General features: G+C 45.3%; 1 protein-coding gene across 1 annotated transcript in view; it reads right to left on the bottom strand.

The window, feature by feature from the left end:
• Nucleotides 1-22,717, bottom strand: part of LOC149345005 (complement C3-like) — a 189,155-nt gene that overhangs the window by 103,469 nt on the left and 62,969 nt on the right. The window contains exons 11-14 of the mRNA XM_089547344.1: nt 21,632-21,737; nt 15,409-15,513; nt 11,968-12,156; nt 8,971-9,046 (exon numbers count right to left, since the gene is read on the bottom strand). Of these exons, the coding sequence (XP_089403470.1) occupies nt 8,971-9,046; nt 11,968-12,156; nt 15,409-15,513; nt 21,632-21,737 (476 nt within the window). The remainder of the gene's footprint in view (nt 1-8,970; nt 9,047-11,967; nt 12,157-15,408; nt 15,514-21,631; nt 21,738-22,717) is intronic.

Here is a 22,717-nt window from a genome sequence, read left to right as displayed (position 1 = left end):
TCGTACCTACACAGCGCAATACTTACAGGTGCATACATGCATATACGCAGAAAAATAAGGCTAACATGGTAGCACATGTACGATGTACAAAATAACACATTTATTTATTTATTGAAATTCTTTTTACTCTAACTCGAATTGTGACCGATAGGTCGGAGCAGCAGAGCAAGCGACTCGATTCCGCTCCAGAAGACGGGCGATCCGCCCGGCTGATACTCTTTTCTCGCGCGTCTCCCCGCTGGTGTACTTGCTCACCCGCTCTGCCCCGCTGGCCTTAAAAACGCTAAGCTTAAACTGCCTACCTTCGGAGTCGCTGCGCACGCAAGCCCACTGCTTATGCTACTGAGAAAACAAAGGTAAAAAGTCATTGAAAAATAAAAAAGGCCCATGACAGCTTGCGCTAGGCCGCAGTACAGGCGTTTCGCACATCCTAAAAATTAGAGATCACAGCGGCGACCCGCACTGGGAGAATACGAAAGCATTGACGCTTCCTCGGCACTCGTCGCCTCTATCATTTTCTTTGTTCATTGAACTACTGAATTAGGCCAATTACCTTATACTTTAATTAAAGATAGATTCATTTACGCTGGTTATTAAGGCGGAAGCCTTTAATGCCTCATCGTTGTAAGCAGGAGCTGTCGACAAGAAATATCACGCTTTTCAGTTGGTCGAAACGGTCGTAACGTCACAGTGCACGAATTTCAAACGGGGCCAATTGTACTTTGGCTACTAAGCATGCAACCAATTAAAGGGATCGTATAGTGATGCTCCAAGTAAGTTTGAGTTTACTTAATTGCTTACTTAACCAATTAGTCCAATTAACCTTTCTAGTCAGGCCAGATAAATGAATAAAACCGATTAAGAAATTGGCCGAGCTTGGGAATCGAACCCCGGTCTCCGGAGTGCGAGTCGAGCACACTACCACTCAGCTATGCCAGCTCGATGGTTTGGAATGAACAAAGGTGCGCCTAGTGAATGCGATGTCTTCGTTCACTCCCATCTTCCTCCCTTACCGTTACGGCGAGGTTCAGGTGTGCACCGAGATATGCGAGACAGATACGTTTCCTTTCCTCAAAAAACAATTTATTGACGAGCAAGGCGTATTTGTCCGCGTTTCAGATTGGTCCAAATTGTCGTGATGTCACCACGCGCGAATTTTGACGGGTGTCCACCGAAATATGTGAGACAGTTACTGCGCAACTTTCTTTCGTCAAATACCATTTTCGACTAGCGCTACTCATATATGCGAGACAGTTAATGCGTAATTTCCGTTCCTCAAATACAATTTCTATTTCCTTCATTACGGCCCCTCTTTCTTCTTTCCCTCCACTTCCTCCCTTCCTGTACAGTGCGGCTCAGGTGACCACCGAGACGACAGAGAATTACTGCGCCATTTACTTTCCTTAAAAAGCGTTGCGTTCAAAGGGCAAGGCATCGCGCCGAACGGGTGGTGGCGTTCAGTGGACTCCGTGGCAGCGCTACAACACGCTGTCGCGTTCCACTCCTAAAGGCGAAGCTTAAGCGTAATTAATTAGCAGTTAATTAATACACCAACAAAATGTGAAGTGAACAATCGTGTAGCAGAATGCAGCACTCAGGCTTTCGCCTTTCAGCACTTTAGCCGCTAAAGTTCCTCGTAATTTTTTGGATCAGATCGTATGGTAGGCACTCGACAGCATGACGGCCAGAACAAGAAGAACGCATGTTTATTGATGGCCATCGTATTTATAGGTTTCCATAGCGCGGCGGACCCACTGCGCATGGCACGTGCACAGTCATCAGGCTATCACACAAGCCTGATACATTATACCTTCTTTTATCTCAATCAACCATTTTGGTTTTTCCAATTTGGCGCGCTGGTTGCTCCTCCGTCCGCTTAGTATATCGCCGTCCAGCTTATTCAACTGTCCGTTTTTTGCTGATCACTAATTAACTAATTATTCTATGTCAATAAATTTTTGTTTGATTAATTATCACTTATCAATCCTACTTAAAGTCATTTCAAATTTTTATACTACTTTGCCTATTTTTGCACTATTTTGCCGTCCACGCCTGTTTTCATGTCCACTCAATATATCGACGCCCGCGCTATTTCGTCTTTTTGTCGACATTTCTGGCTCCATTTAATTAACTAATCATCCTATCGACATAATTTGTTCGCAGCATTCTCACATCATCCTCTTTCGATTACGACCCCTCATTTGACGCTACCTCTTCTGTGAACGTCACAACTGCTGCCGAAACGTAATAAGCACACGTTTTGCGCATAATTTTTGGTGGAACGACACCGCCGACTTCGCCTGGAGATGCTTCCGCATTGATATGAACGAAACTGCTGCGCGAGAAAAGCGTTTCTGGGGAAGCAAAACGGCAGCTTGGCGCGACCTAAAAACCCGAGCAGTGGAGTGCTCTTGCAAAAGACTCCGCCAGCGCGTTCCTGTTCGCTGTGACGACGTTCTCCGAACTCGGAGGGCTGGTCCTCATTAAGGTGGTATAAGAAAACTGCTGGAGTGGAATTCACCTATGCCGGCCAATGGGCTCGGGTGAAGCCGGCGACGGCCATCTAGCGAGGGGAAAGTAGCGGCCTCCCCAGCGCTTAGCAGCTCTGTTCGGCGACCTTGGGAGTGTTTTCTAAATATTTAACGGATTTTTCAAGTTTTTAAGCCACACTGTGGGCTATCAGACGAGCCATATTGGAGGTCTTCGGATTGATTTTCATCACCTAGGTTTCTTCAATTTTCAAAGATTCCAGTGTACTGGCGCGTACTTTTATTTTAGCGGCACCAGTTTGCAGCTGCCGCTAGCGGAAAAGAGTCCATGACCTGGAGGTCAGCAGCTGAATCCCTGAGTCAAGGCCCACTTATGTTGGTTTAAAGTCGAAAATAGTTGGCCCAGTAATTCGCGTTTATTCATCTCCTTTAATGCACTGTGTTAAAATGTAGAAATTGAACAGTCATTCAAGTTGTCCGACGAAGAAAAAATCGAAGCAAGATAAATAGTTAGGTTTGGTTTATTAAGGTTTAACGTCCCGAAGCAACTCAGGCTATGAGGGACGCCGTAGTGAAGGGCTCCGGAAATTTCGACCACCTGGGGTTCTTTAACGTGCACTGACATCGCACAGCACACGAGCCTCTAGAGTCTCGCTTTCATAGAAATTCGGCCGCCGCGGCCGGGGTCGAACCCGCGTCTTTCGGGTCGGCAGCCGAGCGCCGTAACCACTCAGCCACTGTGGCGGGTGCAAGATAAATAGTAATGCATGCAAAAAACCTCACCAGTTAATGCAGTATTTTGGAACGGCAAAATGAGAACCACAGCTTCAAGAGGATAAAAAAAAAACATGCTGTAGCAAACAATACACCTGTCTGACGCACTGGTACAGGAAACTTTGTTAAGCTCAAAAGAAACAGATGTTCTTCAGTTCATAGAGTTCGAACAGAAAAGGCTCCAAGGACCAACTTTAATTCTGGTGTGGTTACACAACACTGTTAGCAACATGAATACTAAGAATAAATCGCTTTTATTTTGGCACATTTATAGCGTTTGTTGGCTGAAAGGAGACACACCTGTGAGTGAAGGTGGCAAACTGATACAATACACTCGCAATTCGCAACTTAAAGAAAGTGGCTGACTTAGTTTGGTTTATGGAGTTTAACGACCCAAAGCGACTCAGACTATGAGAGACGGTGCAGTGAAAGGCTCCGGAAATTTTGACCACCTAGAGTTTTTTAACGTTCACTGACATCGCACAGTACACGGGCCTCTAGAATTTCGCCTACATCGAAATTCGACCGCCGCGGCCGGGATCATACCCACGTGTTTGGGGTCAGCAGCATACCGCCATAACCACTGAGCCACCGCGGCGGCCCGAAAGTGGCTGACTTCACGAAGTACTGTGTTGGAGAGCAAAGAGTAGAGATTTGCGGGTTCAAAATGCATTATTTACCAATATTTACGCATGGCTTGCATGAAGCTACACACCAGAATGACACGTCTTCGTTACACACACATTCTTTGCAACTAAAAACAGTGGCGCTTGTCGCTGTGAAGGTCACGACTGTGATGCTGCGCACCAAAATTTTCACTGGTGCTTAGATACGATTAGCCTTGAAACGAATAACCACACTTGGTCCTTCGTAATACGCCTATTCCTCTTTTTAGTGATGAATTCTGATTCTAATATAGAGCTCCTCCACATCTTTGCAAAGCTTGCAGACGTCATTGCCCAATGGATCGCAGTCCACGACATGCTAATTCAAATGAGAAAACCAATTTTTTTCTGGCGAGATCTGCTCTACACTTCCACTACTAGGTGCTTTGTTTTCAAATGAATTATCTCAGGAGGGCACTTTGTTGACCTAAAGCGCGGTGAGGCGAAAGGTTTAGCGCGGTGTTGGGGCTCGTGTTACTGATGTGTGGTTGATAAATTAATTACGTACACAATTGTTTGTAAATCTTAAATGCTGGAGTCACTGCAGGGCGTTTGGGAAGCATCCGTCTGATACGACGCTTTTCTGCAAACACTCTCTAGCGTCTTAGGCAAGGAGAACAACATATGTGGTGGCAGCAAGTAGCGCAACTGTCGCTTGTGCAACTTCCTGAAACAATATAGACTGCAAAGACGCGATTTTGTTTTGGGGTGCGTTGCAGAGGACGCTACAGAAAGATTTCCTCCTAAATTCTTACAGTGTGCGCTACCTTGTTGTTTCCCAACCTGACTCGAAACCTCATGATATGATTCTGCTCATTGGACTTCATAGCCTTTGGAAAACGCGCATGCAAGACCGCAACGTTGAACCTGTCGTTTCTCCCAGAATTCATTTTAGCCGAAAGTTGCTGCAGGTAACGGACATTTACAAAGAATTTGACTTTTTACCGGATTGGTTTCCTCTCCTGATACAGTGTATATCCTCACTGGCCTTTTAGTTCTAATATGTTTACTATCATGTTTGTGCCATGTAGCGCCTACCTAGGTTCTATGTAAATAGCCTTTTTTTGGGGGGTGTATACACAGACATATGTATATATATCCTTTCTGTAGAAAACCATGTAAATAAATAGCATGAAAATAAAAAGCAAGTAGCGCAGCCATTAGCACGCTCGGCTGCGGAACGAAAGGATGCTGGATGGAATCGCATCATGCACAAAGATTTTTTTTTCTTTTCTGACTAGAAAAAGCGCGACTTCTCTGCTGACAACCTCCTGTCGACAACGATGCGGCATTAAGGCTTTCGCTTCAATACTTTCAGATTCTGCTTGCAACAGACTCAGCCCATTCTCTGCCATTTCACAAAATGAGATCACATCCGCTGAGGGTAATGCAAGCCCACCTCGGCTTTTTTTTTGTTTCACCAGCGCTGGCTGTTGTTAAGCTTAAACAGCTGTAACACATTAACCACAGGTGCTTTTTGCACGAATCTTTCCAACGACGAACACTGAAATGTAATGTGCCACAAAACTAACAAATGGAGATAGGCTTTCTGGGTAGTCAACTCGATGCGTGTAATCATGGTCCTCAGCATGCAGTAAGGGGCGCCTTCGCATCACGGCGACAGCTGTAGTTGCACCCTCTTTAGATGCAATAGCAGATGCTCCAAAGACAGATACAACGTCTTGTGAACAGTTTCCAGATTCAGAGGATTTCAGCACCGTCCCCACAAGACGCTTGTAGGAAGCCATAAATTGAGCTGCTGTCGGATTATTATTGAAGCCGCCTGACCTCTGATACAGCCAAAAAATGTCTCGGCATGATCTTGGCTCATCTTATGAGTCAGTAAATACTTGAAAGGGTCTCTATGAACAAGCTCATCAAAAATGTTCACGGTGCTTTGCATGAATTTAGAAAGCCCACAAATCCTGCTTCCATAACACCTTCTACAACAGGCCGTCCTGCTGGCTCATTGAGAGCGCTTATGTCGCTCCAGCATCGGAAAAAATGTCTTTCAGCAATCTTCATTTTGGGTTCGCAAAGGTTCCTTGTAAGATTTCCCCAAGGGGTTCCTAGAATTCAGGATATCCAACAAATGGTCTAACAACCTCAAAATTCTGGCCAGTACAGCGGCACCTCTGAACTGTGGAAGCTTTAATACCTGCATGCTCGTAAACGTCCAGAGCGTAAGCTACCGAAGCACTCAATGCTTGGAGGGCTAGCCGGACCTTCATTTTTTGTTTCGCACACTCGACGTGTATATTTGTAAGCTTATTGGACAACCTGAGGCCTCCATCACGCTGCATGGCATCACGCACTTCACAAGCTGCCCGTTCACAAACGCTTCACAAACTGCCGCATCACGAACTCGCTGTCACCATCGACAAGATGGCTCACAGTTGCTGAAGAATTTCTGATAAGCTTGCTCGTATGGCAATCGTCCAACATGATATACGCTTTTTTGGAAGAATCATTTGGGCTTTCGAAGCATATGGAAAAGTGCTCACCACCAAGGCGAAGCTCCGCAGACAAATTTGCAGCCATGCTAAAATTGCTTGATGCACCATCAAATGTCAGAGAGATCACCTCAACCCATACAAAAGCCAATTCCTCAATGCACTGCTTTGTGAGTTCAGCTTTTTCAAAGCCTGTTGGAGAGTCTATCAGAAAATATTGAATTTCCCTTTCTATTCCCCTCCTCCCGGTACAGCAGTTGTTACATGTCACTCGAGAATGCTGAACTAAGTACTTCAGGGCCCTCATCAGACAGACGTTTTCTTCCCTTGATTGTGCTTATAATTTCCTGGGCTGTCTCATTTCTTTTTTGCAACCTTCATTTGCTTTGTTGCAAAACCTCGATCGTTTTCTTTAGCTTTGCCATTTCTTCTTCAGAGGCGTGTCGCCTATTCTCATACAATTCCTTTCTAGGCGGAGGTAAGGCAGCCTCATCATGATGAGGTGTTGCCGGTGCTCCAACGTCCTCATTGCATGGAAAGTCTCGGGACTTCACTCGTGGCCTTTTCTGTATAGTCTGCATCATGAAATTTACTTTTATTCTAGTGCAAGGCAATGCAAATCTGTGACCAAGCTGATTTAATGATAAGGACAGGGGTAACAGGGTGTCGTTGAGAAGTATCTTGTTGGCAATGGCGATGACTACATAAACAAAATTACTATTATGCCACCAGAAAACACATTTTGAAACCTACAGTCTCCTTGTAGTCCATACACTGCTTCTGAAGTATGTTTGGAAATCGGTCAGTAACATAATACAATGCAATATGTGCCTCTGAAGAAATCTTTCCTACAGTCAGGCGAAAAAGTTTTCCAGCGACTGCCGCGATGACCAGATCGGTTTGATACGGCGAGCTCAGCTGACGGCAGCATCCAGCGGAGCCCTGGAATAGGGGCAACCGACCGTTGCGGATGGACTCATCTGACCACATAAAAAAAAACACTTGTGCTAGAGCCAAATAAAGTTATCCTATCCTATCCTATCTATCGGGATGCGGGTTCGCGCAATAAAAAAATATTCACTTCAATTAGGCAAAGCAGGGCAATGAAAAACACTGTTGCACGAGGGGACATGCGTGCTCGATAGAAAGGAAAATTATCAGCTGACTGACTAGCGAGCGAATGCAGAAATAATTCTTTTCCCTACCAATCCCCTAACTTATGTCTAGGACTGTACTGCTTGCGTGTCAACTTCTCGGAAACACCAGCGCTCTAAGGCCCTTTGGCCTCAGCACAGCACCGTGGAGAAAATATGCGATGACCCTGAACATATAGGCTAACGACACTGAATTGCTATCAGGATTTGCAAACGAAACAGAAAGAGTCGAGAGAGAAGTTTACTGATGTTGAATATGCATCACCCAGACAAGTTTGAGTCCCATTAGGATAATAACTGCGCTCGGCCCCGTCAGCCCTTTATGTTTTAACGCAAGGAGAAACGGTCTTGAGCATTTATCATGCTTACTGGCGCCTGTAGTCGATACGAGAATGCACGAAACACAGGTGGTACTGCGCCTCGGCGCAGCCGCGTTGTAGTTTCTATCCGGTTGAAGCATCCTGGAGTAAAATGGATCGAACACGAGCGGTCTTCGTCTTTTGCTTGACAACCATCTTGACAAACAGCTCGCTCCCAGAGTCTTCGCGCCTCAGGATCCCTCGGAAACCTAGCAATACGACATTAACTGTTACAGATGTGCACGTACAGTCTTTGTCAAAAGTAACTAGGCTGCAGGGTTTGCTTCTAGCTCGTACAGTGAAGCCCTTACAGCTTCCCTGAAGCTGAAATAGTCGTTAAAGGTGAGGACTGGGGGTCTTCTTACCTTCCAAAACCTTTTGATTTTTAGGAGAGCCACAAGGGCTCCACTATACAAGCTAGTAGCAAACCATGTAGCCTGGTTACTTTTGACAAAGACTGTACGTGCCGCAATGTTCGGCTAGCTCGGAAAGCCCCTTAACATGCGGAACTTAGTTGTGAATGTGACTTCTGGCGTCGTCTTGAAACGGTTTGTTGACACTGTTTGTACAACCGTAGGTGGGCGGATGAGGTTAAGAAGTTTGCGGCGATACAGTGGCGGCAACTGACAAAGGACAGGGTTAATTGGAGAGACATGGGAGAGGCCTTTGCCCTGCAGTGGGTGTAGTCAGGCTGATGATGATGATGATGATGATGAAGCCACGGACGACCCCACTACGCTTGTTCTGGTCGGATTACATACCACGCGCGAGTGTGACGACCATTTCTTCGTGCATGCACTGGGCGCGCGCTGCTGCAACTGGTTTGCTTTCTGCCCCCAACAAGATGGCGTCGCACAGACTTCACTTCACGGGTGCTCCCTTCACTCCAGAAATTGTCTTTAAATTCCTTGTTCCCCACCGGCGCAGCTGCGCGTCGCTTTTGCCTTCATGTACTGCGTGGCTAGAAGGCGCTGCGATGCGATTCAAGCCCCGCTGGCTTTCTTCGTTCACCTCCGTCCTCGCTAGTCCAGCTGAGGTCTCATAAACGTAGAAAAATAGGATCTGAGTAGACTCACCAGAGGCTAGGGGGCTTGGTTGGCTCAACTGCGAACGAGCCGTCGTCTCTCCACCAGGATAAGATGCGCCAATAACCTAGTGCGGAAGGATTTTTTGTCACGCACAAAATCAGAGAATTTAGGTCACATGCTCTGTAAGAGGATAGTAATATTTTTTTAACGTCAAAAAAGAATTGAAATGGCATGCCCCTCAGGTAAAGGCCTTCCGTAAACAAACCTTTTGGCACGTTAACAGAACGCCGACCCAAGAAAATGAAACACAGTTTAAAATTGACAATTTTTACAGCCTTTCCGTAGAAAGTCTAAAATTTTCTTTCACCTTGGGCATTGCGTAACTGCTACAAAATGAGTGTCTACTGCTATTGGAGGCCAGAAGTCCGGTGAAAATAATAAAGAGTGAAAAGATAAAGTGATGGTGAATTTGCGTAGTTTCTCCAAACCCAAATTAGGTGTGCTATTACTCTATGGCCATTGTTTACCATTGTTTCGCGCTGACCTGCTGCCGATGTCACACACAGACACAGACACACACACACACACACACACACACACACACACGCACGCACGCATACAAGCGCGCGCAAACACACACACACACAGACACAGACACAGACACACACACACACACACACGCACGCACGCACACAAGCGCGCGCAAACACACACACACACACACACACAGACACAGACACAGACACACACACACACACACACACACACACACACACACACTCGGACCAAGATTTATAAAAAACTAAGCGTTCTTCCGAACTGAATTTGCGTGGATGTTGTTATGGTTTACCTGAAGTTACAGTACTATTTATTCTGCCCTCCAATTCGAATAGTCAAGATAGAAAATAACTTCTTAAATATAGATTGAAACGTTTAGGCGTCAACAGGAAAGTTGTGGAGCGCCACAAATATTGTACAGTCCACGCGCTTCCAACGAGACAGACATAGCGTGGCCGTTTTTATTTGGAAAAACGGAAGCCCTGGATGCGCCGCGATTACAGCGCTCTCATCCGTGCTTTGTAAAAAAACATCACTCGCTTCGTACCTTTCGTGCTGCCCAAGACAGGTCTTCACGTTGTGCTTGGATCCAAGATCAGCGCCAGTAGGTTCGGGCGGCAATTGAAAGAAAGCGCGGCTCCTGTTTTTCAGCGTAATTCACACGACGTTATCAGGCTTGTTATATGCGTCATTGCTTGTTGGGATCTTGTTTTCAAACTCATGAGAATGTCATCGTTCCTGCGCATGCATTCTGCTAACGTGAGAGTGCAACTATCGCTGCAGAAACGGGAGCTGGGCTTTCTATCAACTGCCGCCCGTACCCACTGGCGCTTACCTTGGAACCAAGCACAACGAGAAGCTCTCTCTTGGGCAGCCCGAAAGGCGCGAAGCGAGCCATGTTTTTTACAAAGCACGGATGAGAGCGCTGTAATCGCGGCGCATTCGAGCGCATGGAGTGCGCTGTCACGTGGTATTTTTTAAGCTCCACGGCCTTTCGTTTTTACCGAATAAAATAGCCACGCTAAGTCTATCTCGTTGGAAGCGCCTGGGTTGCGCAATATTTGTGGAGCTCCACAACTTTCCTATTGACGCCTGAACGTTTCAAGCCATATTTAAAAAGTTAATTTATTTATCTCGACTAATTATTCAAATTTAGAGGAGCAAAAAAATGGTACTGTAACTTTAGATAAACCCTAATATCTACACGATTTCAGTTCTGAAGCACGCTTAGTCTTTTTTCAAATCTTGGTCCAAGTTAGCTGGGACACCCTGTATACATATATATATATGAGAGAAGCCAACAGCCACAGAAACCAAGGGACAGAGGGGATTTTTAATTGATTTATATTTATTTCGTGGTGTTGATCAACTTTGGATATTACTGAATAGGTTATCGCTTAAAGCTAATTGATTGGAAAAGCACAAGAAAAAACAACCACATGCCGCCGGTGGGGACCGAACCCACGACCTCAGAATTACGGGCCCGGTGCTCTACCAACCGAGCTAAGGCGGCGGATGTCAAATCTGCTTTCGGGGGTATTTATGTTTACAAGCGACCTGACCTTGAGAGTGTTCGTCAGCGCCACCCACGTTCATAAGAGGCGGACGTAGTACGTCCTGAGTTACCGCTGGTGATACGTGGAACGTCATCGAACAACGAGGGTGGAAGCTGTGTGAGAACCCTCTTATGCTTCCTATGGCGTCAAGGCTGCCATAATCGAGGCCCTCGCTAAGCAATTAAGCAAACAAGGGAACGGGAATGAGGGGCTCGGTATAAATATGAGAGAAGGCAACAGCCACAGAAACTAAGGGACACAGGGGATTTTTAATTTATTTATATTTATTTCGTGGTGTTGTCAATTTAGAACATTACTGAATATGTTATCGCTTAAAGCTGATTGATTAGAAAGGCAGAAGAAACTGTGGTTCCCACACATGCCACACATGCCACACATGCGGCATGTGGTTCCCACCACATGCCGCCGGTGGGAACCGAATCCTCGACCTCCGAATTACGCGTCCGGTGCTCTACCAACTGAGCTACGGCGGGTGATCATAGCAACCAAAGCCTGCCTCACATATAGTAAGATTAAGCAATGCATAGTATAATTTCACGCCATCGCTGTCTCCGCCATTACAAATGAGGTGTTAATCCCTGCGATCAGCTCCTTTCCGCTATTCTTAAGTCAGCCCGTTTGGTACGCGCCCCGTCCCAACTTATTTTTAAGCCGTAGGGAGAGCGTCTCTCTTGCGACGGCTCCACAGGTTCAGCTGGAAATCGCAAACGGCGGGAATTCTACTTCAGGTACTCGCATATCACCGCCATTACAATTACGTGCCAAGCCCGCCTCGAAAACCAATAATGAGAGCTGGTACAGCTACTACCATGCCAGGAGGCCAGTGACCGTGTGCTCTTTTCTGCACGCAGCACCCGTACGTAGCTCCACTTCAGACAGCATGTCTCGGTACGCGTGTAATTACACATACCGATTCGGATGAATCCCACAGCCTTGTCCTCTTCGACGGGGGTTACCCGGCCCGCGGCCTTTAGATATTCGTAGGCACACAGCGTTGTAGCCAGGACGCTCATGGTCTCTTCACCGCTGCCCGCTGGCATCCGCAGTAGATTTTGTGGGTCTTTCACCGATGCTTCCAAAGAATCGTCCACGTCGACGCCTACGGCGCACCAACACGGACACAAACGAAATTATAGAGCTCAGCTTTTCCAAGGCACCGAGTGCACCACGTGTCTGAAAAGCACGAAGAAATAAAAGGCAGAAGACCGCGCACACCACTATTGATTCATCGTGGTAGAGATTTGTAGTCCGCGGTTAGATGCAGTGGCTCCATAATAAGAGGCTCTATTAGTGAACATCCGCCTCTCCTGCTTCCAGTCGCTGCGTCTCGTTTAGCAGTAATGGCCACAGGTGGCGCATGGACATTATCGTGTCTGCGAGGGCTGTAGTAAAAGAGGGGAGCATGCACAAATAAGCTCTGTCCAGGGAAAGAAGTGAAGGCTTGGGCAGAGGAAAACGCTGAGCACGTGGGGCCTCCGGGCATCGTCGGCTTTTGTTGCGTGCATTGTGGCAGGCTTGAATCAACGCTCCTGTCTATGTGATTCTGTGCTCAAGAGCGTCCAAGGTGCGCTGAACTCCTATTGCCCAACAGTCACGATGCTTGCGGGAACAATGTAAATTTTAATTCTTCACTCAAGCCAAAGAACGAATCTTCTCATTAAGTAAAAACAATTCTGGTCTGCTTCGATTTAAGGAAATTCTGGCATTTGAAGGCTATAGTTAGTGGTTGGTTTGTGCCAAAATTTGGGGATAAGGAGAACCAACTTTCTCGGTTCTCTTGGCAGCCACTGAATCTCGATGGTGAAATAAAGAGAACTCAACCCATTTATTATTGGTTATGCCTTTGGCTGGACACAAATATGAAGAGTACATTGACGCAGCAATTGCCTAAAAATGACTTTGGTATTCCCACATGCACTGTAATACCATATTGCTACCACCAACCGAATTAGTGACCTTCCTATTCTGCCACTGTCATCGGCCTTAAAGTGCGAACTATTGGCGTCTTGTAAAAGCTGAACTGACCACAGCCAGCTCCGGTTCCAGAAATTTTACAGTTGAAAACCTTAGCAGAATTAGACTTTTATGCACTGCTAATTAGTGCTGATTTGCACGCTATTCGGAGGCACTGGCGAAAAAAAAAACATTCTCATGATGTCGCAACATGTGTACTTTCGCAAATTAGGGCATGCTTGCTGAAAGCACTGTGGACAAATGTTCGAACTTGGAACTAAACTGCTGCTTCGGAAGAGCGCGGTAGGAGTAAAAACAACTCGAGGGGACACTCCGCTTCAAGGGTACGACGGAATAGCGTAAACGGGGAGATGTGGGTCGAAAAACCGCGTTTTTTTTATTTCCTGTTTTCTGTTTTATATTATTCCGGATTTTTTTTACATTCGCCTGCCTTGTATAGAAAACTGAAAGCGATATTCGCGAAAGCAGTTAGTAAATAATACGTTTGAATGAATCGTGGTCGACGGAGAAACCGAAAGTTGCCAATCAAGTTGCCCATCTTTTCGCACCTACCATGCATGCCAGCTTCTCCGCACGCAATAGCGACCGCTTGGCGAAGATAGGCCGAGGCTTATTCTCGCAAGTGCAAGGCTGTCAGTTTTTTTTTCTTTGGAGTAGCATCTCCTCTTAGGTAAGTAGCGGTTAGATAGAGGTAGAGGTAAGATACAGTGCTTTTTTTTACTCAGATCATTTTTTAACGTGAAAGCGATAGTACCCCCATGTTGGGGTACTGTCCGGCGTCGGCACTGGCAACGTTGGCGTTGCCGGAGTTGGCATTGGCGACCGCTTCAAGCCTCGCAACCGGAGCAACCGGCCGCTGCGGAAACCTAGGTGGGGCATAAGTTACGTTACCTTACGACGTAATCACAATCTGCCCACCGGATTTCGAGCAAACTGTCCACCGCGACAGGCCGCATATAATGTAGTTTGAGACATTATAAAAGAACAAGAAAATTTGGACTTTGCCCGCACCACTGATATACCACGGTTAAAGCAATCGTTGGTAGCGAGAGGTTGATCGGGAGCAGCAGCCTGGGTCGCACAAGCCCCATCCAAGGCAGCACCTGAAATCTCCGAGCTGTATCGCTTAATCGCTGCACCACTGCGCTAGGAGTGGTATAAGGAGTCCCAGCAATCTATGAATGTACAGTAGAGAATGGCCAATACTGTATATACTAACAATGTTTTTTGAGGGAATTAAAAAATATATATTGTATCTTACCGGTACTCTGGGCAGAAATGTGGAGGCTAACGAATAGGGTTGAACTTAAATTGAGGACTAGGAAGCGAGCTATGGATAGGAAAATGATTGGCGTAACGTTAAGAGACAGGAAGAGAGCAGAAGTGGGAGCAGGGAACAAGCGCAGGTTAATGTCGCCGTAATCGAATTGAAGAAGAAATTGGCTTCTACGGGGTTTGCAATGAGATTGCAAGATAAATGACGGTCGTTAAGGGTAACGGAGTAGACTTCGTCCGAGAGTAGGCGGTCCTTGCAGAGGGTGGCATAAAGTTAGGTGCGCATGTGCGATAAAGTTTGCGAGATAAACGTGGTCGTGGCTGGAGAGATGTGGGAGAAGCCATTCTCTTGCAGTTGGTGTAGTGAGGCTGATGAGGATGAACATGATGAAAAATGTGAATGGATATGTATTTTGTCTCCCCATAAGAGATTCTAACGATGGCATCATGCGATGCACTGCTATTACAGACTGTCCTTGGTAGTTTTCCAGGTCCGATAACGAATTTGCCACGTGAGTACCTAGCGAGACGTATGAAGATCACTGTGCTAAGTGGAAAGAACAAGGTTTACTCGCAATGGGCAATGCGCCCAGTCTAGGGAGCCTATGCTTCTCCTATAGTGCGAACCACGTCCCAGGAGTTTCTCAAGTCCTCAAGCCCCTTTATGTCAATGAAGGTGTAGAGTCCCCTATTTAAAAAAAAAAATACAAAGCATAGTCAAATCTACCACCATGGGAAAAGGCATGAAGCTTTTACCGGAACGATAAGCGCCGAACAAAAATTAGAAGCAGCAACAAAAAACACCAATCCAGCCCGTCAGAGCCGCATCGGGACCACGCGGGAATAGGAGTGCACGCACGCTGTGAAATAAAGAGTCAACACAGCATGCACCGACGGCATACTGTCATAATCATCATCATATTGACAGCGCCGATTGCAGGGCAACGAGATTTCTTATAAAACCCTAAAGTCATTAAGGAAGTTAGGCGGTCTGCTATGTCGGGCTTTTTACTGGCGCTGACTGAAACCTTGTTTGTAAATCTCCGTCATTAGGATGCAACGCAGCCTGAGCTGTCGAGCCAATGATGCGATGAAGCCTCACCGGCAATGTCGATCTCGCAGCTTTCGGAGCCTGGCACCACTTCCGGGAAGGATTTACGAGGCCGCCGGATGTTTATCAGGTGCCTGCCGGCAGGTGAAAAGGTTTCTGCAAACAATATTTTTTTTTACAAGGGCAGAGTCAAAGGAGTGTCTCAGTTTCGCGGCATGCCCCTAATTTGTACCACAGATTGGCAGATTTCACTCGGTCACGTTTAACAAACACATTACTTTCTTTGTACTTTTAGCCACCTTGATAGCAAGCGCGGAAAAAAAGATACGAGTTCGCACTGTAGATGATTTACTTGCTTCAAAGACTGTTTTATTACAGTCATACCAGTGACTAAAAGCCCCCGAAAGTTGAATTCATCACATTCGTAACTCATCCTAATCTCTGTCCCTATAATTTGTAAGTAACTGCTCCCTTAACAGCCGGCGGTCACAATCCCCTAAAGTTTCCTGCCTTTGTCAGGAAATTTTCCGGTTCCAACGAACACAGAGTCATATTGCTGTACCAGTTTCACTCATGAGTGTGCCAACCTTAGGTAATTTTATTGTCTTGTATTTTAAAAGGCTTATTTTGTGCTCTGCAAGCAGCCCTAACTGATTGAGTAGCAGCTAGAAGTAACAATATTTCTGAAATAACGCTGCTAACATTTCTAATCGAACGCTCGTTTCTTCACCCAACATTCATTCTTGAACTTCAGAACTTCCGGGGACGAAGACAGTTCTACTTAAAACTGCAGAGCCGCCGCGGTGGCTCAGTGGCTATGGTGCTCGGCTGCTGACCCAAAAGACGCGGGTTCGATCCCGGCCGCGGCGGCTAGAATTTCTTTGGAGGAGAAATTCTAGAGGCCCGTGTACTGTGCGATGTCAGTGCACGTTAAAGAACCCCAGGTGGTCGAAATTTCCGGAGCCCTCCACTACGGCGTCTCTCATAGCCTTAGTCGCTTTGGGACGTTAAACCCCACAAACCAAACCAAACCTAAAACTGCAGAGTAATTTGGATTGCGCTCAAAAAAACACTGTATCACATAAAGAAGACGCGCCACTATACACAACACATTTCTTAATCTTTTCCCACTGTTTGGAGTATCTTTGAAACAGCGCAAGCATTGTCTCAGGTGCCGCTTGCAGGGAGGTTAAACTGTTTTTAGTAATGTTTGCTTCACTACTACGAATAAAGGGAAATCTCACGGAATGGCATTACATGCAGAGCGCTACATGCTTTACTGACGACCACTAAACAAATGACACGACACCTATGTCAAAATTGACAAGTGCTTTTTGGTGATGAAGGCTTCCCACCTCTATATAGTCAGGACACGTGCAACACTGTTAATGTCATAGTTCTGAACTGTAACAAATCGCACAGGACAAAGATAAACGAATGAAAGACGATAAAATAATACACGACCAAAAGAAACCGTTCCCTCCTTTCTCTTGATAGCATTTTCAGCGTTTTTGCAGTACATGAAAATGGTTTGAACTGCGCGACGCATGTCGTTCCAGTACAAAAATGGTAAACCATCCCTAAAAAAACAGTCTCCTGTTCGCGCGTTGTGTGTCATGTCAGTTGTCAGTAAAGTGTATAGCGCTTAGCGCATTGCATGCATACTGCATAATAAACCTAAGCGGCTACAGATGCATTCCTGATAAGTAAAAATAGCTGAGCCACTATGGTAGGCGAAGGGGGCGACAGAAATTAAATGTCTAATTATCGAGATATAACTGTTTTATGAATTTTTCCTAAACTTGTTTTTCATGCCATCATTAAGAGTAGACTAGTAGGCTTCTCAGAAAAATATAACATTATTGATAGTTCCCAATACAACTTTATGAAAGACAAGTGATGTGTTGTATTGGGTTTAATGATGCATAAGCGGCTAAGGCTATCATGCGCGAAGCTCATGAAAACCAAGTCTGCAGAGCAAGTTTTATTAACGGTAAAGGAGAAAGTCATTAAAAATTTAAAACAGCGAAGATATAAGCTTGGACTCCTTCTAGACTTTCGTAAAGCCTTCTACTGTGTTCAACGTTAAGTTTTGTTGCAAAAAGCAGAAACCTATGGCATCCATGGTATTCTTTTGAATTTGATACGTAATTATTTAAGCAGTAGAACTCAATGTGTGCAGTGAATAACGTGCCCTCCACTCCCAGTATTCGCAGACAAGGAGTACCTCACGGGTAAATATTAGGGTCACAATTGTTCATCCCATATGTTAATGATGTCTGTAAAATACATGGATCTCCAAGTTTAATTATGCACTCGGATGACACAAACATTTTAGTTACTGCCTGCTCCATACGTAGTTAGAAACAAGTCTAATCTCTTATATAAGGAAATTTCATATGTGCCTACAGGATAGTAACTGAAGTTTAAAACTGACAAGAACTATATTATCTTCAAAGGCATAAATGCATCTATGTCTCAGTCTGTCAATATAAGAATATGGGAATATAAAAATAAGTCTCGTTAGTGCTAAAAAACTCCTGGCGTCTCGTTCAACAAAATGCTTTCATGTAACGTTCACATCTCTAAACTAACTACAGATATAAGTAAAACTGTGGGAGGACTCATTTAGACTGCACCTTTAATATCTGCATGACTTAATATTACTATATAGTATGCTCTTTTATATTAAGGCGTTCATTCTACATTTTAGACTGAGGAACCACAACAAGTGGCTACGTTAAAAACTTCACTTGCTTCAAAAAGGAGCACTGCGGGCAGTTGAAGGATATTATGGGATGCCGAAAAATTTTCCAACCCTTGCGCTTTAAAAAAATAGTTTGCTATGACCTAAGCTGATTTACAACTTTTGCTTAGTGCAGTATATACACAAGAATCGATTATATGACACCCTAAATCATACCGCTGCGATGATATGCCCCTTCCGCATAACGAAAAAAACCTATTCCAAGAATCCGTACAAACTATGGTAAACAGAGTTTGAAGTATCAGATACAAGTCACTCTTAATATATTAAGCTGTGAAACTGAGTATAACCTCTTTTAATTGTTTTGAAGGGAAAAAAAACAAGCTCATTTGATTGATAGTAACCTTTATCTAACCTTACCACTCAGTAACGTTTTTTTGTCGGCGTACAATTGCCATTATTCATTATCTCCATTTTACCTTCTTTTTTATCTGTTCAGTTACAGCTCTGGATGTCAGCTGATTATCCAGTATTTGCTTCGTGTTTCCTGCGCAGTCGTTCCTCATAAGTTTGATATAAATGTTGCCATCACTTCATTATAGTTTTTCGTGTATTGTGTTCTCCTCTGAATATTTTTATTGGTGTGCTTGCTTCCTATTTTTGTGTACATAATCTCATCACCATTTTTGAAATTCATGCATATGTTGTACACAGCTGCCCCTATTATGGGTGCCGGGTCCTCGTCACGCCTACTGGCCTTTTGTGCCGTCTTCCTCTTTCTGTTTTGCAAAGAAATAAAACTCAAAACTAGGCACAGTTCTTGCCCTTATCGCACGGAGAGACTTCCGCTGAAAAGACGGAGGAGGAAGACATTTTTTCGCAAAGAAGCCAAATACCGAGTTACACAGAGCTGTCTGAGTGCGGTAGAGAAGCCTAACATCCGATTTCCACAATTTGGCCATTCTCTTCGCACGTTCTCTCTCAGTCGCCTCAAAACCTCCTAGTAATGTTCTTGATGCACTATATGTTAACGAGGAACGAATTCTCGCTTAAGGATTCCCCAAGCACAAAAGAAAACTATATATGAGCGCCGCTCTCACAACTGATCTTGCATGGTTTGCTTTCAGAGGTAGTCAGAGAACGGGACAGGGATGCGTTGGGGAAAAATGGTAATGGATAATAGCGTAATTATCTCTGACTCGATCCGAAATTCCTTTCTTAAGTAACTCACCTTCAAGGCATGACCGAAGACCCTCGTGGGCAAAGCAGAACGCTGTCTAAAATTAATATTGATACAAGACGGCAAGATGATAAACTAGACGTGATGACAGATGACGATGATGTATTTAATGGTTGCCGGCCTAGCGCGAACACTCCTGCCAGCATCACAGCCCGCTTCGTGGTCTTCTTGTCTGTGATAGCATGAAATCTAGAGATATGCGCATTAGTCTCGGAGAGCCACAATAGTTTAAAATAGGCAGGGAATCACTGAAAGTTATCAGGGAGCATATCAAGTCAGGGCAGGGAGCCAGCGCAGATCCGGATCGCGAACTTGAAATAACCAGCGCGATAATAAGACTACAAAGATGAATAAGAGTCAATCAATGTCCCGTAAAGGGGAAAGTGTTTAACAGCTCTAATTTGCCGGGATTAGCCATTGGGGCAGATGGAGGCAAATAAAAGGGTTGAGGTTGAGCTGGAAAAGGCCCAGTAACCATGGAAAGGAAAATGATTGGTGTAACGCTAAGGGACAGGAAGAGAGCAGAACTTAAAAGGAATCAAGATCGAATTAACGGTATCAAGGCACGTAACGTGAAATCACGATAACGGTGATTTCAAGAGGGGGTGAGCGTAGAAGGGGGCTTCAGAGGGTCGGACGACCATATAAGACTGGGAAGTTTCCAGGGCTAAAATGGCCACCGCTGGCAATAGACAGGGTTTTTATAGGACTTATATGAGGGGGTTATTCAATGCCTGCCATTCACCGGCCGTTTACAGAAGGTATTCCGAGGTCTGAATGGGGAACAGTTGGGGATAAGAGTTAACGAACGATGCCCAGGTAAAATTTTATTCGCTGATGGCATTGCCTGGCTAAGTCACTCAGGAGATGAACTGCAGAAGAATAAGAATGGGGTGCATATGGCAGGTTCTCTCATATCATGAATGGCACTCACCAATATCATCAAAGAGAAAAGTATAGAACAGCTATATCTTCTCGGTGCCCACCAGTGAGGCTGAAACATGGAGTCTTATGAAAAGTGTTCGGTCTAAATTAGGTCAACAAAGCGAGCTATGGAAAGAGAAACGATAGGTGTCACGTTATGAAATCGAAAGCGGACGGAATGGGTGAGAGAACAAACGCAGGTTAATGATATCTTATTCGAAATTTAGAGGAAGAAATGGGCTTGGGCAGGGCATGTAATGCGAAGGTAACATAACCACTGGTCTTTATGGGTGACAGAGTGGATTCCAAGAGGAGGCAAGCGTAGCAGGGGTCGGCAGAAAGGAGTTTGCGGGGATGTAGTGGCCGCAGCAGGCAAAGGACAGTGTTAATTGGAGAGACATAGGAGAGGCTTTTACCCTGCAGTGACCGTAGTGAGGCTGGTAGCGATGGTGGTGGCGGTGATGATGATGATGATAGAGGCCTTTGCCCTATAGCGGACGTAGTTAGGAAGAGGATAATTGTGCTTTTGTTGCTATCGTTACGGTGAATTATCCGGCTTTCTTTCCTTGGCTGGCCGCTTGATAACTCGCAGGGTCCCATGTAAAGTACTACGTTTTGTGACCACGATAACCTTAGAAAGAAAGTTTGGAGCACTTTCAGTCTTTTTTCTTAACTCTTGACACACAGTCAAATGAGTGTAAAACTGTTGAAACCCATGGCGAAAATGCGCTAATATGCGTTTCAACTTGAACTTGTAGTTTCTAAAATTTCGTCAGTTGTGTATCGGCGATCTTCGTTGATACTGTCTAATTATTCTCACATTCTCGACAACACGATTTGTTGAAGGGCACAAAAATAAAGATGATCTTCACCGCACATTCTACTCTTCTGAATCGCGCATACCGTTCGAAAACTTGTAAAAGGCTCAGTGATTGTACCCTGAAGGCAATTTCAAGTATTTAGTGCGCTTTCATCTCCATCTTTTATAGATGAATACAAAATCTCAAACAGATTTACAATTCCGTATGGTCAGGCATCCCGATTGCGGAGGGGTAACTTGCGCTGCTTGGGAAAGTTTACAAGACAAACCCACAGACCATCCCACTACAACGTCGCTTTGACCACTAAGTCATGTCAGATGCTAGTACAATAACGTAGCTACGGAACACTAAAGTATTATTAAGAAGAGCTGTTCGAAGTCAGTCAAGATCTTTTTGGGTCTTTCCTTCTATATAAAATACCATCTTAATTAATGAGACATGTCCGGTTGCTTTTAGCTTTAGTTTTTTTTTTTGGGGGGGGAGGGGGCATCTCTTTCAACTGTGCGCATGATTGCCTTTGTTTTGAACTCGCCATCAACCGGAGCTGCAAAGAACCTTGGGGTATGATATTATATCTCTCACCTGTGAATTCATGCATAGAAGTTGTCACATTGTTGGTTCTCTGCTTCTGCATGTTATGAGGGCCAAGGCTGACGATGAAGGTTTCGCTTTTGCGCCGACCGGGCAGCTAGAAAAAAAGATGAAAAGTTCAGAAACCTTTCGCTCTTGGCCACTATGAACAAGCATGACAACAAGCATGAAATTCCACACGGCCGAAAGCCTTCTCCGTGCCTAGAGCGCAAACGATATCCTGCAGGCACAGGTTTATATAAAGCGGTCAAGCTTTTCAGGTAACTCTGCATGTAATTTATGTTTTTAACTCAAGCTCCTGGTAAATATGGCGGCCTAATGTGCAACAGCTTCATCACCAGGTCCGGGATTCTTGGACATCAATTTTAGTTTTGAGGCAATTGCGGAATATGGTAGGGTACTGGCGTGGAGATACTGAGGATGATGGTCTATTCTTCTAATGCGTAGCAAGATCTTCCTTTTAAAAGGTATGACAGCCCATTTCCGCGCATACCCTGCTTATTTCATTTAATTCCTAACACGTTAAATTACATTTCTTTAAGGTTCAGTTGATAATGTGCGGTAGATATATTTAAAACAAACTTAATCGTCTTTTTTTAAACGTCTTTATTTCTGCATTTAGTAGGCCGATACCTTGCGGCAGAACAAAGGTGCTTCATGGAGGTTGGGGTGGGGGTGAGGATGGGGGTGGGGGTGAAGGTCGGAGTGCGGGTTGGGGACCGGTGTCCGCTTCTTCCTCGAGGTAGTGTCGTCCCGAGGTCGGCTCCGCGAAGTGATGGCCTGGCCCTTCATCTTCCTTGAAGTAGGAAAGAAAAGTTCGCCAGAGCCGGAGTGCGTCTGATGGCCCGATGTGCGATGGCGGATCGACCCATTCCTGCAGGGTTCCAGGTCGAAGCCCGCCCAGGGACTTGAGTGCTCTTTCCCGTACTGCGTCAAAGGTAGGGCAGCTCCACAGGAGATGTTCGGCCGTGCCTCTGGCAGGGCACGTCGGGCACTGAGGAGTCGGGTATGAGCGCGGGTTTATGAGGTGCAATTTCGCTGGTGATAGAAGCTGGCCGGTCTGGGCTCGGCGAAGGA

The sequence above is a fragment of the Amblyomma mixtum genome, chromosome 5, assembly GCF_055824585.1.
Source record: "Amblyomma mixtum isolate Tamu chromosome 5, ASM5582458v1, whole genome shotgun sequence".
Classification (NCBI taxonomy): Eukaryota; Metazoa; Arthropoda; class Arachnida; order Ixodida; family Ixodidae; genus Amblyomma; species Amblyomma mixtum.
This window is presented reverse-complemented; position numbering and strand designations above follow the sequence as displayed.